The following is an 18,265-nucleotide window of genomic DNA, read 5'->3' as shown; positions in this document are numbered from 1 at the left end:
GAGAAGTGGTGGAGGGGAGGGTGGGGGAGAGGTAGGGGGAGGGAGGGGGAGGGGGAGAGAGAGATCCGTTTTTGCTCACTAATAAAGAAAAATATTCTTCTCTTCTTCAACCTCAGCAAGAGGGTCAATGAGTAAACAGTAGTTATATTTTCATTTTCTATATACTTCTCAAGCAATCAAACGAATCAAAAATGCATTCTGAAACTGTCAGCTCACATCCTGTATTCTCTATCTTGTTTGACAGAACGGAAACTCCTTGCAGGCACAGCTGTTCTGCTGCCACAAACTTGAATGCGAGCATCATAAATTCTCAAAGTCAAGAAGAGAGCTAATAATGAAAGTGCCCAGTGAATGTGCTGCTCAAAGCAGCAGTCACACGTGAAGTCCTGCATTGTGGCACCCGACATCCTCCTCCTACACGGTGCCTCTTCAATAAATATTTATCCAAAAAGTGCTAGATGAATTTCAATTGAATAACTAATACTATCCCAAAGCTTTCCAAGTCTGTGCTCATGCAAAATGTGCCCAGCAGTTTCCTTTTGCCCAACACTTCCCTTCCTTTGACCAGCTCTGCCTCCCTCTCAGCAAGCACCTGCTCTCGGAGTATTTCTTGGAATCTCACCTGGCTATGGGAGCCCTGCTGATGATAATGAATGCCCGCAACAATTATCCAGTTTGGGGACCTTAGCAGCAACCCCAGACCAATAAAGAGGCAGAAACACTTTTGTACTTTCTTTATTTCCCCCGCAGGAATCAGCTTTTTTTTTCTGAACCCCTCCAGTGTCTTGGGCTAACACATAATTACATTTTCAGGGTTAACAAAAGACAGAGCTCCTGAGGAATAGGTCATTTCCACTTCCCTGTTTCCCCTGCAAGCACTTTGTCTCCAGAGCCAGGAGGGGATTGGCAAACACCTGGAGGCCAGAGAAAGGAATTTTCTCTGATTATACTGCCCTGTGAGAAGTTATATACACCTATTTCAATATAAATGTCAACCAATTGTGATGAAGGTGACAATGAATGGAACTATCATTATTGTTTAGTATTCTGTCTTTACCCTGTCAAGAACAGAATTGTCAATATTTTTAGATAAAGTGTGGGAGAGCTTGATATTTTAAAATACTTACATAATTTCAAGAAAATCATACATTGTATATAGTGAGAGCTTTCTGAAGGTCGTGAAGGAACACCTAAACATTTCTTCACTGTTTTACATATCACACCATTTCTCTGTTTGTTACTCTTTTAAAGATTTCTATCAGAATGACACATTTTTGGAACTAATATTTTCTATTGCTGAGATGGAGGGAATGACTTGGAAGAAAATTGTGGGAAAATTATCTCTGGCAGTAAGCACATTGGAAATGGGTGCCAAGCTTAAAACAAACTTTTTAACTACTCCTCTCCCTAATAACAACAGTTTATCAAAAATTTGTTTTGGAATTCATAGTCCATCAGAATATTTAGCTATTGCTAATGTAGCTATCGCAGCAATTATATATACCTAGTAACAGATGCTGTTTTGAGTTCCACTATCCACACGCGAAGGAGGCTAATACTCCACGCCGCGAGGATCTACTCAACGTCGTGAGGATCTGAAGGATTCTTCCTTTCCAGTTGGTTGCTGGGACGCAGGGCAATCTCTGGCTACTGCCCTACCCTCATCCCTTCTTCCCTGCTGAAGTGAGCCATTCACGGGCATCTGAGTAAAGCTAGGCATTTAGATTTTCCTTCCCCAGGAAACTGGAATGGAAATGGAGAAGGAAGAAAAAGCAGAGATTTGGTTCTTCAACACAGAAGAGCTGCTTCTAGGCTGCAAGCAGAAATAGAGGAGACAGGCAGCTGAAAGGACAATCCGCCTAGTAAGCGGATTGTAATAGAGCATTTTGAAATCATCCTTTCTTTTCCTGAAGATTACTGCATTATTATCTGTTGTGAACTCACTTTGTGCCCCCAAAATTCATATTTTGAAGCCCTACTCCCTAATGTGGTTTTATTTGGAAACAAAGCCTTTAAAGATGTGATTAAGTTTAAATGATATCATAAGTAACGAGATCAGAGATCAGCATAGGAACAGAAGTCAAACTGCTGGGTCCTTAACCTTTTCTTCATTAAGACTGTAATAAAAGCAACTTTTAAAATTAAAAAAAAAAACAGTGATTCTTCACTTGGGTTCACAGATGCTCAGCAGGCAACTAAAAGCACTGCAAAGTAAAACTGGACACTCATTTATTGCCTTAAAATGAGGTCAACTCCTCCCTCATCTCTGCATACAGGCAGACTAATTATTTAGGAAGTATCTATCTAAAAGTTGGCAAAACGAAATTAATTAACCCGAAGTTTACACAACCTATCTAATCCTTCTTCAAAACTGGGGATATGAGAATAAGAGATTTACAGGTACACTCAACTGCCAGTGAGTCCCCAGAATTTTCCATTGCCCTAATCTATGGTCACCTTGGATTCTAACAGACCCTTCACAAAACTGAGTCTACTCCAAGCAGAAGTAATCATCTTTCAGAACCCAATTTAGCATCTGAAGCAATAAGGACTTCTGAATTAACCTGTAAACATAACTGAGATACTGACCAACCAGACCCTAGTCCCTTCCAGCAAATTATAAAGCCCGACCTTGTTCTTTTTGTCAAAACCCAATCTTGTCCTAGTCATCAGTGTTCTGCCTCTTCACTTCATCAAGCTGAAGTCCCGTCATTATTTCCCCTTACTTTCTAACTCTGCCTAATAAACCTGCTTATTCCTCATGTTTTGCTGTGACAAATGTCAATGAACCCACCTAGGACAAGCTGAGTTCCCAGCTCCTCTTTGGGGAACCTCCTTGCATCCCCTTCAGTAGCACACAGAGCCCTAATCTAAGATGATTGATATCCTCATGGGAAGAAGAGACATCAAGGGCGAGCTCAAGGGTAGATAGTGAAAGGGTGGCCATCAGTTAGCCATCTCCTGAGGCTCTCCTGAGGAGGATCCAAACCTTCCTGTACTTTGGGATTGGATTTCCACCCTCTAAAACTGTAAGAAAGTAAATTCTACTGTGTAAGCTACGCATCATGGTACTGCCTTACAGCAGCTCTAATAGACTAATACATGATCTATGCATTCTAAGAGATACTGAGGTATGTAAAAACCCACACACTGTCCCTACAAAGCTTGCAGTGCTAGCTACTTGGAACAGGCACTGAATTTTTCATTTTTATATAATTTCTAACCCCAGGGAGTCTGCAGTTCAATGGCAAATTTAAACTGGCATTCCTGAAGTAATGTTTTTCAAGAATCACTCAACTGTGATAATGAATGTAAAATACATTCTGTCATATGTGTTCATGTAGCTGTTGTTTTTAACAATCTGAGCCCCCAAGCAAGAGTCTCAGAAAGGGCTTTTTCCCCATGACTTGCATCCATTCTCTGGCCAACCTGGCCTCCAAAGAGAGATCCCACTCTAATACTGAAGAGAAGGGCAGTTCAGATTTCTGAAGTTAAATATTGAATTATTCTGGACGGGGTGGGGAGAATAAAAGGATTTATGAGTTGTTTATGTTGTTCATTTTAAACAAGGTATCCTTATTCAGAGCCAGTTTGGGGGCTTTATCTTTTCCAATTTATGAGGCATCTTTTCTTTGTGTTCTATCGGGTGACAGCCTAAGGTAAGAATGAAGGCACTCTGCTTCTTGTCCAATTAGCTATGCCTTTCCATGTTTAAATAAATGACCTTGTCTGCCAGTGCACATTAAAAAGGACAGTCCTAATGACACCTTGTGCATGACTTTGCATTCAGATAGGCCAGAGCAAGCCAGAGCTGGGGAAGCCGTGTTTTCCACAATGTTTAGCAGGCCCGGCTAATAACAAAGGATTAAGTGGAATTCAAGCCCACTAAATATTGGAAGCATGCATTCCATGGCCTCCTGCAAGAACCTAGAAGCCTAGAATGATCAGTAAAATTCTCACTAAAGTGTCCAAAAGCAACGAGCTTGAAAATTATTCATGTTCAGCTAAAAATATGTTACAAATAAAAAAGTTGGGCTTTCCCTTTTTGAGTTGTCACTATACAAATTCAAAATAACGTACTCAGTGTAATGTTTGATACATTGCATCAACTTGAGTTCAGAAGTTTAACTGAGCCACTCAGAAGGGGGCCAGGGTCCTCACTTTGTAAACATTCTCATCCCTATGCAAGAGGAGAGCATAAATGGTGTGAGTGCTACACCCGCCCAGAAGCAGGCGGTAGTCTGCTTACAATACAAGGGTGGAAAAAACGTTTTCTCTCTCCCTTTTGCCCTCCTTGTTTTTGCTGTCTTCTGCTGCCTTGAACTGTTGCCCTTCTGCCACACCACCCTGCCTTGCATCAGCTGATTAGGGACTAAAACCTCCGCAGACTGTGAGCTAAAAAACCTTTCCCTCTTTTACTTCTGGTGTTGGGTATTTTGTCTCAGCAATGAGAGAAAAGCAAGGAAGACAATAACAATTGGAGTCCAACACTTTCAATAATAAACATGAAACAATAAGCCCCAAATAGCATTAGAAAAGACATACCTTTTTCCAGTTCAGATGCTACATCATCTACACCTATTACATAACAAGTGCACATTAATAATTACCATGTAACACAAGTAGCTGGTGTAGTGGCACAAGCCTATTATCCCAGCACTCAGCAGGCTGAGGCAGGAGGATTACTGTGAGTTTGAGGCCAGCCTGAACTGCAAATGAGACCCTGTCTCAAAAAGACAAAAAGAAATAAATAAAACAAAACAAAATTAAAAAAAAAATAACAAAAGTGACAGTAAAAGTAAATGTGTATTCCACATTATTTATCAGTAATATTATTGTCACTTAAAACCTAAAAAGTGAAAGTTCAGAAAGGTTAATTGTATCAGTTAAGTAGTTTCTCAGAACCACAAAATTTCCCGTCAACCCAAACCTTTCTGACATTTAAGTCTGTACTCGAACCTCCTTCACTCTGACACTCTGCACTGTTCAGTGGAAAAGTCTTTGGATCCAGATCCTCCTATGGGCTAACCAGGAAGTAAGGATCGGATCCTAGTCTTGTCCTTTCCCTTCCTCAGTCCTTATTTCCTCTCCTTAATTAAAAGAAATGGGGATGGATTGCACAGTGCCTTCCAAGGATTTGGCTTGATCCAGCGTCTAGTCACGGACTAGTATAGTCTCAGCAGTTCCAAATGCATGCACAATTCATTTCATTTGCCAATAAAAGTGGTCCAACATAGGTGTAAGTATATGAAATTTATTATTTATTCTTTTATCTGTTAGTATCTACTGAACACATTAAAAATTTGGGGAAACGTCATAAGCCAACTTAATTTGGGTTTGAGGAATTTGGGCTCTTTTAGCTGTGTAACTGGATGTTTTCAAAATTTTCAGGTAATGTTTTAGGTTAGCCACACAAATTGAAAAAATACACATTTTCTCAATTGCTTTTTGTTTTGTTTTGTTTTTTGTCTTTTGAGAGAGGATCTTGCTATGCAGTTCAAACTAGACTTGAGCTCACTATGCAGCCCAGGCTGGTCTCAAATTTGCAAGGATCCTCCTGCCTCAGTTTCCCAAGTGCTGAGATTACAAGAATGCGCCATCATACTAAGCTAAAATAGGTATTATTTTTTGCTTGTTTTGTTTGTTTGTTGAGACAGGGTGTCAGTACAAAGTTTAGGATGCTGTTCAACTCACAACAGAGCTCAGAGGGCCTTGAACTCCTGACAATTCTCTGTCTTAGCCCCCCACTTGTGGGACCTCAGGTGTGTTCCACCAATTCTGACTAAGAGGTATTCTAAGGCTTCTCCTTTTATTATTCTATGTCCATGTGTCAGGGGAAAAAAGTAAAGAAAAAGAAAGCTGACTGTCTCACATCAACTATATTTTCAGGAATCTAATTTCCAAAACTTTTAAATTCCTAAACGAGAACCCCCCTTTTATTGTATATCTTATCGATTCTCAGTTGTTTTTCTTTGAGGGCATAAAACTTCCAGGTCCCAATTCCATGTCTTGGCTAATTCTAGGTCCTAGATTTTCTTCTCATTTTGTTTGTTTACATAGATTATAACCCACCCTTAAGTCCTACTCCCATCGGAAGCTTTCCTTGGTGATCTAAATCTTCCCAGTCTTTTAACATACTTCACTGCATCTCCAGTTTTTCAAAGAGTAAGCTGGAAGGGTCACCTAACCTAGGAGTGAGATGGTGGGCATCCTACTAGCAGGTCTTTTCTGTGACTTGCAGCATGTTATTTACTGTTACAGGTTTCCTCCCACATAAAATGAAAGTTTATGAATTAGCACACTCTAAGATCACTGATTATTCATTCAGCAAGTGTAGAAACGAGCCCCCACCTATGCTAAGCTTTATTGTAGTTGCTAAGAATACAGTGGAATATGAAAATTGTCTTCCTATGTCTCTCTAAGCCATGATTATCTCCTCGTAGTCCAGTGGTTCTCCCAACAATCGCAGGCATAAGATTTACCTGGAGGACTTGCAAAAGGACTTCTGTGTTACTGACCCAGTGTGTCTGGAGTAGAGCCCAGAAGTTTACATTTCTAAATTGTGTCCAGTACTGTGGAAGGTGTAGGGCCTGGGGCCACACATACAGAACTTCCTCACGAATGGATTATCTTCTGCATTAATGCACTGCCAATACATAATGAAATAATAAATATAAGGCACTTTGTTAGGGAGTAAAAAGGAAATGCAATATTTCCTTGAATGACAGAAGGAAAGTCTAAAGTATTATTGTCATCAGAAAGATACAGACAAGGAATAGTTTATGGCTAAAGGAGAATGAAATTACTGCCAACCTAGAAGAAGGAAGATAAGGGAAAATTCTGCAGAGAAGTGTGTTTCAGCTGTTCTTTGAAGAACCCATATACTTTCTTTGAAAACACCCCTGGGGCTTGGGTTGTAGCTCAGTGTGAAGCATGTACTTGGCATCTCTGAGGGCCTGTCTGGCTTCTATTCCCAGCACCAGGAATTTAAATAAAAAATAAAAAGTGTGTCATTATGTAACTTGTCTAGAATTTGTCATTTAAAAATTATTTTTAGTATCTTATATAGACTTTCAGGGCCCACAGAGTCTATAGTTTGAAGTAAAGTTTGAGGGCACTAGGCAAATCCGCATTTTGGCCAAATTGTATTACAACTGTGGGTGACTTAATTATATAAACTTGGTTTTTGTTGAAATGGGGTATATATTTTTAAAATTAAGGCACAGATTTTCTAGTATGTCCAAAGAAATTTCAAGATAAGAGTTTAAAAATGATTTTGAAAAATTGGCTAGTTTATAGTTCCTGAAGGTGGTTACTTTCAAGGACACACCCATTGGTTTTAATACCTTATGTGTTTGTGTAAAAAGATCAGTTTTAAAATGCTTGATATCAGCCAGGTGTGGTGGCTCACGCCTGTAATCCCAGCACTCAGGAGGCTGAGGCAGGAGGATCCTTGAGAGTTTATGACCAGCCTGGGCTACAAAGTGAGCTCAAGGCCATCCTGAACTGCTTAGTGAGACCTTGTCTCAAAAAGACAAAAAAAAAATGCTTGATATCTTGATATATTGAGTGAATCATACTTAAATGTAAGATTCATATTTTTCTTCAGATTGTATGCTGTGCTATAAATATCCAAAATTTAAACTTTCTGGGAATAAAATAGTGTAAACTGTTTTTTCAAGTAAGTTCCTAGGAACTTAAGTGTTTTCCATTACACACTAGTATTAGGAAAAGATACATAGGTTTCTAGGAGCTCTTGGTGATGCTGGGGTGCTCTGCTTATAGATACTAATTTATGTGTCCTGGGCATTGATTTACATTGAGTCACACTGGTGGTAATTAAGGGGCTATAACATTTCTAATCCTCTAGTTTGGAATAAAAGGACCAGAGAACATGTGGCAAATAGTACATCGTCATCATACTTCCTCCTTTCTAGTTTATTCCCACAATTCTTCAATGTCTCTGTGTCATCCAACCTTTGATCCCAGAGAATCTTCAGTATGTCATCAGCTTGCATTAGCTGTATTTCATTAGCATGAGACATAACTAAATTCGGTTTGGTCTATTACAAAGTACAATGACTTAGAGTCTTTACCACTGAGTTCTAAAGGTTCTCAGACCAGCAGCATCAGACTCAAGATATTATTTAGAACTGCAAATTGTTCGTGTAATGTTGCACTTTGGGAGGTTGAGGAAGGAGGATTTCTACGAGTCGAGGTCAGCCTGATCTACAAAATGAGTTGGCTAGTTTGAAGTGTATTGTGAAACCATGTCTCAAAAAATATATAAATAAATAAAAAGAAAAGAAATTGTCCAGATCTACTAAGCCGGATTCGAATTTCCCAATATAACAATAGGTGTCTCTAGGTGCTCCTGATGTATACTAAGGAGCAAAGGTGATTTGTTTAAGACACTATCACTCCCAGCAGTACAGAAACTGTCAGATTAGCTGCACAACTTTCTATGAATTGTACTATTTATTCTATTTGCCTATTACCATGCACATGCCTACTGGATTCAACAGACGATTACATATTTATGTCTAAGACAGTGATGGCGAACCTTTGAAACTGAGTGCCTAAACTGCAACCCAAAACTCGCTTACTTATTGCAAACTGCCACACTACAATTAAACCTGAATACTCAGGCTTTCATTTTACAATTATTATCCAATGCTCACTGTTGCAGTGACTTGGCTTGCATGCTGACTGTGGCATACGTGTCATAGGTTTGCCACCACTGATCTAAGACATCCATGGTCAAAATTCAGACAGACAGACACATACACACACACACGACATGGCAGCAATGGCATAAAAAAGAAACAAGTGAATTTTAAATTATCTGAAAGGATACTAATGTCAACTCTTTTTATTCATATTCTAGTGAAAGAATTAGGGGTAGAAATACTACTATTACTAATGCAAAAACAATAAAAGCAAATGGACTGCTAGTGGTATTATTCTGTTTCCTTGACACAATAGGAAATTATTAATTATTCTAAATATATCTTATCACTTGCAGATACATACACACTTTAGAGTGTGCTGGGTGAACTAGCTATGTCTAAGAACTATTAAAACATCCAACAGCAAATAAACATTGTCTTTATTTGTAACTAAACCATCATAATTGTTCCAAAGTCTATTTCTTGGACTAGGATACTCAAGCAATAAGATAAAATTGTTTGCTGAAACTTTGTGTAATAACCTTCTGAAAAGGCATATGTAGAATTAAATGATTCTCTGTTTTGAAGTTGAATCATAGGCTATGAAGCAGTGCGTATCATTATATCCAGAAACATATAATACAATTCCTCTAATTTGAAATTTTCTAATAAATACATTTTAAAAACATAAAATGAGTGATACTGAAATCAAAATAATTTAGTCCTATGTATCAAAAAACTATTTCAACATGTAAACAACAAAGTTAATAAAATATTTCTACTTTTGTTGTGGTTAATCCTCAAAATCATGTATGTGTTTTATATGTCACCTCAATTAGAATGCTAAATCTTAAATGGAAATGTTATGGGACACTTAGATTCACAAACTCAGGTTTGTTTGCTCGCCATTTGACCAAGTCAAAAGCCATTTATTTTTGATAAAAAGGAACAAGAATCTATTCAAAGCTACCCAGAAAATATGTAGTGGCCTATTTGCCTCAGATCACCATCTCACCTTTTGTAGAGGTGTGTTATGGTCTTTTATAGCAAAGGACAGTAATAGGAGAGGATACAATGAGACAATGAATATGTTCAAGATTGTTTCATCTTTCCCTGGAAATGAAATCGGACTTGAATTCCTGATGCCAGCATCTGCATATTTTGTCCCTTCATCTAGGCTGATGTGAGATGGGGTTAGCTTTTCATGCCCTTGGCCTGAGGAATTCTGAAAAAGCCACATTTTCTAAACGAAAAAATTCTTTTAGTGCTCCATTTTGTGGTGCCAGTTATAAAGACACTTTATTTTTGTCTACAATTAGTAACATTTATTTGTACAGAGATGCTGTATCTAAATTATACCAAATAGTAAGGTCCAAATAATCTAATGGGCCATAAGTTTTTCCTCTGAAACTAATAAAAATTTTAAATTTAAAATTCAATATCTCAATCACACTAGCCATATAAGGTAGCACACTTCTGTGGATATGCAAGATAAGACCTACATCAGAATGCTGGCTTTGCAATCTAGGAATGCTGGCACACACACCTGTGTAAGTCCAGCACTCTGAGAGACTGATTCAGGTTTACAAACTTGAGTCTCACCTGGAGAATTAAGCTAGAACCTACCTCAAAAACATAAAAGGGCTGTAGATGTAGGTCAGTGTGAAGGTTTGGGTTGAATATCCAGCATTAAAAAACAAACAAGCAAACAAAAAAATTGACTTCACCTTTTCTTGGCTGCTTGGCCTTCCTTTACCTAACTCTCTCCAAGCTTCAGTTCCAAATGAAAAGGGATTGCACTCATTCTATTTTAACTTCTGTCTGCACAATCAGTGGCAAAAGAGAAACTACTTTTCATGGTAGTGGTGCAGGACTTACAACATCACAGTCTACAATACAAACAGAACTAATCTAAATGCCCATAATATAAGAACCGTTAAATGAATTCGATTAACCGATACTCTGCAGCCATAGAGTTCTATTTATTATTACTCACTAATCAGTATTAAAATCAATTAAGAGACCAACATAATATGAAAAGGATGTTGGCTGTGTGTACAGAGAAAAACCCAAGAAGGATCCGACAGCAGTTAAAGGAAGCAAAGGGGTTTGGTGGGGATTTTGTTCCAGGCAGCTAACTTCTTTCCTTTTTGTTTTGTTAAAGGGGGGGGTTATTTGGTATTTTAAAACGCAGCACTCAAGTTTTTTAAATACTATACTTTTCCTTCATGGTCTAGAATGTAATTTTAAAATAATTTAAGCTGAGCTAAAGAGAAAGGGCTCTATGAAAATACTCTTTATCAAACCCTAAAACACGCCCCTTCAGATCAGCTTTCGGTCGGCGGTTTCCCGCCAGTGGAAAGCCAGCAACTGCCTTTGACGTCAGAAGAGGCCGACGCTCCCGGTTACCATAGTGAAGTCTGTGCGGCCATTTTTAGTGTGGTCGATTCAAATGGAGCCTGTTGTGACTGGCGTGGAGCGGCGCGGAAAGTCTGAGGAATAACAGATGAGGGGAAAAAATCATATGTCTAGGTAAGAACCACAAATGACCAAGAGAGGAAAACGTTAGCTGCATGAAACCTTTAGATGCATGTTCCGCCCAGACGCGGAACTATTGTAGTGGTCCCCTAAGGTTCCTGCCCGGATTTCGACAAGCGCTTCCGTTGCTCAGCGGAAGCGCGGGTCGTAGAGGACAACTCTTGGAAGAACCCGCTATCGGCTGTGTGGAAAGCTAGAATCATGTCGAGTTTGTCAGTGAGAGACCCGGCAATGGATCGATCACTGCGTTCGGTGTTCGTGGGAAACATTCCGTATGAGGCAACTGAGGAGCAGTTAAAGGACATTTTCTCGGAGGTTGGTTCCGTTGTCAGTTTCCGGCTCGTGTATGATAGAGAGACGGGAAAGCCCAAGGGCTATGGCTTCTGCGAGTACCAAGACCAGGAGACCGCGCTTAGTGCCATGCGAAACCTCAATGGGCGTGAGTTTAGTGGGAGAGCACTGCGGGTGGACAATGCAGCCAGTGAAAAGAATAAGGAGGAGTTAAAGAGCCTAGGGCCTGCAGCGCCCATCATTGACTCTCCTTATGGGGATCCCATTGATCCAGAAGACGCCCCTGAATCGATTACCAGAGCAGTAGCCAGCCTTCCTCCAGAGCAGATGTTTGAGCTGATGAAGCAGATGAAACTCTGTGTGCAAAACAGTCACCAGGAAGCTCGAAACATGTTGCTTCAAAATCCGCAATTGGCTTATGCACTGTTGCAGGCACAAGTGGTCATGAGAATCATGGATCCTGAGATCGCCCTGAAAATTCTGCATCGCAAGATACATGTCACTCCACTGATCCCAGGCAAATCTCAGTCTGTCTCTGGCCCTGGCGCTGGCCCTGTTACTGTCTCTGGCCCTGGCCCTGGCCCTGGCCCTGTTTCTGTCTCTGGGCCAGGCCCTGTTTCTGGCCCTGGCCCTGTTTCTGGTCCAGGCCCTGGGCTTTGCCCAGGACCCAATGTTCTGTTGAACCAACAGAATCCTCCAGCTCCTCAGCCTCAGCATTTGGCAAGAAGACCTGTGAAAGACATTCCTCCTTTGATGCAGACTCCTATCCAGAGTGGAATTCCAGCCCCGGGGCCAATAGCAGCTACCGTTCCTGGACCTGGACCTGGACCTGGTTCCTTAACTCCTGCAGGGGCAATGCAGCCACAAGTTGGAATGCCAGGAGTGGGCCCTGTTCCTTTAGAGCGGGGACAAGTACAAATGGCAGATCCTAGAGCTCCTATACCTCGTGGCCCCATGACTGCTGCTGGCCTACCTCCTCGAGGACTATTAGGAGATGCTCCAAATGACCCACGTGGAGGAACTTTGCTTTCAGTTACTGGAGAAGTAGAACCGAGAGGTTATCTGGGTCCACCCCATCAGGGTCCTCCCATACACCATGCATCTGGTCATGATAATCGTGGCCCTTCTGCACATGATATGAGAGGAGGACCAATAGCAGATGCCAGACTGCTAATGGGAGAGCCCAGAGGACCCATGATAGATCAAAGGGGTCTACCTATGGATGGTAGAGGAGGCAGAGAATCTCGAGGGATGGACACTCGAGTGATGGAAACTGAGGTTTTAGAAACTCGAGTAATGGAGCGCAGAGGAATGGAGACCTGTGCTATGGAAACCAGAGGGATGGAAGCAAGAGGCATGGATGCAAGAGGACTGGAAATGCGGGGCCCTGGACCTAGTTCTAGAGGCCCTATGACTGGTGGAATCCAGGGACCTGGTCCCATTAATATAGGGGCAGGTGGCCCTCAGGGACCTAGACAGGTCCCAAGCATATCAGGAGTGGGGAATCCTGGAGGTGGCATGCAGGGGGCAGGCATACAGGGAGCAGGCATGCAGGGAGGAGGAATGCAGGGAGCAAGCATACAAGGGGTGGGCATGCAGGGGGCAAGCAAGCAAGGTGGAGGCCAGCCTAGCAGTTTTAGTCCTGGGCAGAGTCAGGTAACTCCACAGGATCAAGAAAAAGCAGCTTTGATCATGCAGGTTCTCCAACTGACTGCAGATCAGATTGCCATGCTGCCTCCAGAGCAAAGGCAGAGTATCCTGATTTTAAAAGAACAAATCCAGAAATCCACTGGAGCTTCTTGAAAGGTTTTGGAAAGTATTTGGCTATAGTCTCATAAAGTTAATTTTGTAGAATGTGAGTGCAGAAAGTTGACTTCTGTTTCCCAGGCTTTATTGATTAGTTTCCCTCTTAGATACCTTATCTCATTTATTTTTTTTTCTGTTTTTATCTTTAATTTAGAGTAAGAGGGAGGAGTTGGTTTGTTCATTTTAAGTCACTGTAAATGTGCAAAAATAACTGAAAATGATTACTTTATGTCAAATAAGATAAAGTATGCAGCAATATTGAAATGTCTAATACGTTAATTACATTTTAAAAAATTGAGTAAAACTGAAAACCACAAAGACTAAAAAGTGACTTGTTAAAATGTTAATGTACTAAGTTTTAAGAATATTTGGTTGTATAACAAGGAAATTTACTTAAAAGTTACATATTTTTGGTAAACTATTCAAAATACAAAAATCCTATTTTAGAGGCAGTAGACTGCTGTATTAAACGTTGTTCTTTTGGAATCACTTTGAAATGTTAGACCTGGCAGGATGAGGAAATTGGTGTTACTAAAGTTGTTTTTTTAAGAGCTAATGTTACCTTTAAAAATCAGGGAGTGTTTGGTTTGATGTTGCTTCATTTATCTCACTTTTTATGGACTAGCAATAAGTCTGGCCTGGTCCTTACTATGATTTTATTGGAATAGTTGTGAGATAATCCAAGTTTACTTAAGTTTCCTCTAAAGAGATCTAATAATCTCTCAGTACCTTTCTGTTCTTAGAACTCTTTAAGCCCTAAATTTAATTCTGAGAATTCTCTCAAATCCTTGGCAAAAATCAGTGTCAAGGAACCTTTTGATCTGAATGAGTTACACATGGCATTGGGCTTTTCATAAGTAATAGGAAGACTCATTCAGTTAAGTTCCAACTTCCTGATAATTAGCATCCATATATATGGTGTCCATTGGTCAACTAGTCTTAGGAGTTTAAAATTAATCTTGATATTTACCATGCCTTTTAAATTTTTATAATCTGCTTTTTTGCCATTTTAGTAGAATACTTGAGGCCCAGATAGGTAGATACTTATAAATTCAGTACTCTGTTACTTGGCTTATTAATCATTTCACGCTTTACAAATATTAAGCCATTTAGCAGTATACATTCATGAGATACATTTACAGTATTAGAGAATATGACATTAGGGATTGTGATATCATTAACACATTTTTTTTTTTTTTTTTTTAGAGCTGCTACCTAATTTATTTTTAAGCCTTGAGGATATGGGCACAAACATTTGTAATTAGAGTCCAGTAGCAAGTAATAGACGTGTAAACTTCCAAAAACCCAAGGTGATCTTCCTCTGGAGGAGAAAAATCTACTAGATTACAGGAAAAAATATTTAATACAAGGAGAGAATTTAGTCTTACAAAAGGGGTTATTTCCCCTTTATAAGGTTTTACATTTTAAAAAGATCATTTTTTTCCCCTGTATTTCTTTTCATCCCTGTGCTGTTTCCTACTAATTTTACTCTTTTGTAGTGGTTTATACTGTTAAATTTCCTATGTTTTCTGTATTTTATCTATACTAGGAAGGATAATTCTTGTATGATAATTCTGTCAAGTATGTACTGATTCACAGACCTGGCTAGCTTACTTTGAAATTGATGTTTCTTTATCCCAAAGCTTTCACTGAAAGGCTTTGTGAAACTATTAAATGTTATAGTCTTTGTTCCAGTAAAAACCTGTGTCTTGTTTAATGAAGACTAAATAAAAAGGTTGTACATGTAAGGATGACTTTAGTATTTCTTAAATTTAATTAATTTTGGGTTTTATGTTTGTTTATTTTGGGCAGGGTGTTTGAGACAAAGTCTCATGTAGTTCAGGCTGGCCTCAAGCTCCCGGCAATCGTCATGCCCCAGCCTACCTACTAAGTGCTGGGACTGCAAGCGTGTGCCACCATGCCCAGCATTTATGTTTAATTTTAACAAATAACATTATTCAAAAGACATCCATTCTTTAGAGATTCCTAGAGTGACTTTTTTTATAAAAACATTTTATAGAAAATAATGAAATTGCTGGAATGAAGGGAAAACGCCTTTTTTAAGATACAAGCATGGTGCGAATGCTTCTGTAATCCCAGCATTTTGCAAGCTGAGGCTGAAGGATCTCTAGGAGCTTAAAGCTAGCCTGGGTTATAGAGTGCGTTCATGGCCAGCCTGAATGACATAATGAGACCATCTCAGAAGACCAAAAGACTAAATTACAATCAAGACATTTGCCACTGTGGTTGGCTATCAGAAAAAAACATGTTGGTACTTAGACATCAGGCTTGTGTGATGTTTGTCAGAATTCTGTTCCAAGCGCCTTTTAAAGGTATCTTCATTGCCGATAGCATCTGTTTTATTGCAGTTAAACAACAGAACTATCTTACTTCAGTATTCACTATAACAAAAATCACAGGTAATACTCTATCAGTCTTAGGGGCATTTTCTTGGAAACATAAGATTCCTACAACTTTTTGCATTAAAATATTTGAACTATGATAATCCCTTTAACTCTCCTAAAATAGTTTCACCTCACTATCTGAATGTTCTAGTGTTGATACAGATAGAACCTTACTTCACTTGATAGCAAATAATTTAAGCAATATGTTTGCTACAAGAATCTATGTTTTACTGGACAACCATTGTTTACAACTAACATCTTGCATTTTTACTAATATGTACAGACTACAAATCACAAATTCCTTAGTAAGAGTTAAACGTGATAGGGTATAATACTGACGAGCCAAAGCTTCTTTAGGGCTTATTCCTCTTGGGCAGGACATGGTTCTCATGGTTTTAAAATGATAAATCAGTGCCTTCCTACCAGCCTTGCACCTTTCCTATTAGTGGTACTTCCACTTTGGCTGATTTCCTAGGACTTCTAATTTTGGACTTGTTAAGATATATGGCAGTCTAGCCGGGTGTGGTGGCTTACGCCTGTAATCCCAGCACTCAGGAGGCTGAGGTGGGGGGATTATTTCGAGTTCGAGACCAGCCTGGGCTACAAAGTGAGCTCAAGGCCAGCCTGAACTGCACAGCGAGACCCCATCTCAAAAAAGACCAAAAAAAAAAAAGATACATGGCAATGTGAATTTGAAGCAAAAGTGTAGGTGAGATGATGTATGACTTTTCAACTACGGTTTTCAGAATTCTTATAGTAGAAAAGCATTTTAAAAAACTATAAAATCACAGCTTGCAAAGCTTCTTACTTTTCCATTCTGTGATGGGACATAACTAAGCACACAAAACCTAATGTCCTGTGATGTGTCAGGCCTTTTCTCTTAAGTCTCAGGGTAATTATGTGTAACAACCTACTGTGGCACAGAAGTCCAATTTTCAGTCACATGTCAGTATTCTCATAAAAGTATCAGCCCCTCACAGCTTTATTTCATTAGCTAATCTCTAGACGGACTTCTCATCGGTCTCATCAAGAATGCGCTATAGCCAAGAACTAATTTATCTAGAGGAAATTACAAATGTATTAAGACTATTCAAGGTTATGTTTGTTAATATATATTAATATTAGATATGATATTGGTATATAGTATGCACATACATATTTCAAATCTTAACCAGAACTTAATTTTTCATTTGTATTTATATACCTGAAACAAATTTATTCCTTTAGGTAAAAATGTTGCTTCACAAAGTAACACTGCATTGATATTACAAAATTACCTTTCTTATGCAATATTAAATCTCATGTTTCTTGTTATATTTTTCCCACAATGTGTAACATGTCACTAGAGAGTGTTTTGTGTCAAAAAGTCACATTTGGAAGCTGGGCATGGTGGGACACTCTTGTAATCCCAGCACTCAGGAGGCTGAGGCAGGAGGATCCCTGCAAGTTTGAGACCAGCCTGGGCTGCAAGGTGAGCCTGAGGCCAACCTAAACTGCATAGTGAGACCCTATCTTAAAAAGATAAACAAAAACAACAGTCACATTTGAAGTAACACTTTCAAAAATACAAAGCGAAATACAGCAAATACTTTACAGAAATACATCCAACTATTATAGGAGAGATGGACATGATCATTGTATGTTATATGCATATATCAAAATGCCAGAAACTTGGCATTTTGAAAAATCAATAAACACAAGTAAAATCATTTTTAAAAAGAATACCCAAATATTTGCCAACCATAAAGTAAATGGCTACTTTAAAATTAGGAATTGATTTACTCAAAACCAACTAGGAGTTAATTACCCAAAGGCAGGTAAGTAATTATTAAGGAGTTGTAACAAAATGCACAATAGTCTCAAGCATAATTAATTTTGTATGATTCCACATATATATAATGTATATAAATACTTGGAATTATTTGCTGTCTCACAGAAGTGGAGTGGATAATCTCTTTGGTAATAAAAACAAAGCCATAATTTGTCATCTGTTTCAATCAGAATTTTCTTATTACTTTAAAAATATTCTTCAATAATTCTACTCTAAGAATCTATGATAACATCAAGAGGTACCTGCTAGCTTCTGACTATATTACTACCTTAACTTGTTGCCTGGAGGATGTAGTAACCTCTGCTAATTTACATACTTTTATTGGGATATTAGTGTGAAGGCTTCAAATTAATCTTCCTCAGAAAAGGATACATTTATTGTAATTCATTTCAAAATTTCCCTTGTGTTGAACATTCACATCAGTGATATAAAAAATGGGTACCACATTAAAAAAGGCATAGTTGAGTCAATGTAATAGAAACACCAATATTGGGTTTGCATTACATCCCTAAAGTCACACTTTCCCTAATATCATCCTTGTTCATTTGTTGAACCAATGTAGTAAAATAAATCAGAATTGAAAACCCTGCCAAACACAACCTGTCTACACATAGTTTCCAATTTGGCTACAGGTTGTGCCCACTTCTCTGGTTTTATACTAGGTTTGATTTATACAGTTGCCTCCCAATTTCTGTCATACTATGGGTTTACAACTTTTATGTTGA

At 38.9% G+C, this 18,265-nt stretch overlaps 2 protein-coding genes across 3 annotated transcripts in view; one reads left to right on the top strand and one right to left on the bottom strand.

The window, feature by feature from the left end:
* Prkg1 (protein kinase cGMP-dependent 1) overlaps positions 1 to 18,265 on the bottom strand; it is a 1,159,508-nt gene that overhangs the window by 495,227 nt on the left and 646,016 nt on the right. The window lies entirely within an intron of this gene.
* Positions 11,138 to 15,052, top strand: Cstf2t (cleavage stimulation factor subunit 2 tau variant). Its single transcript, XM_013156708.3, has one exon. It carries the CDS (start codon positions 11,409 to 11,411, stop codon positions 13,299 to 13,301), a length of 1,893 nt encoding a protein of 630 aa, XP_013012162.1. The 5' UTR covers positions 11,138 to 11,408; the 3' UTR covers positions 13,302 to 15,052.

The sequence above is a fragment of the Cavia porcellus genome, unplaced genomic scaffold (genome assembly GCF_034190915.1).
Source record: "Cavia porcellus strain 051 isolate PalLab524CR breed Dunkin Hartley unplaced genomic scaffold, mCavPor4.1 scaffold_28, whole genome shotgun sequence".
NCBI classification, from domain to species: domain Eukaryota; kingdom Metazoa; phylum Chordata; class Mammalia; order Rodentia; family Caviidae; genus Cavia; species Cavia porcellus.
The sequence above is the reverse complement of the archived record's forward strand: the minus strand, read 5'-3'. Positions and strand labels throughout refer to the sequence as shown.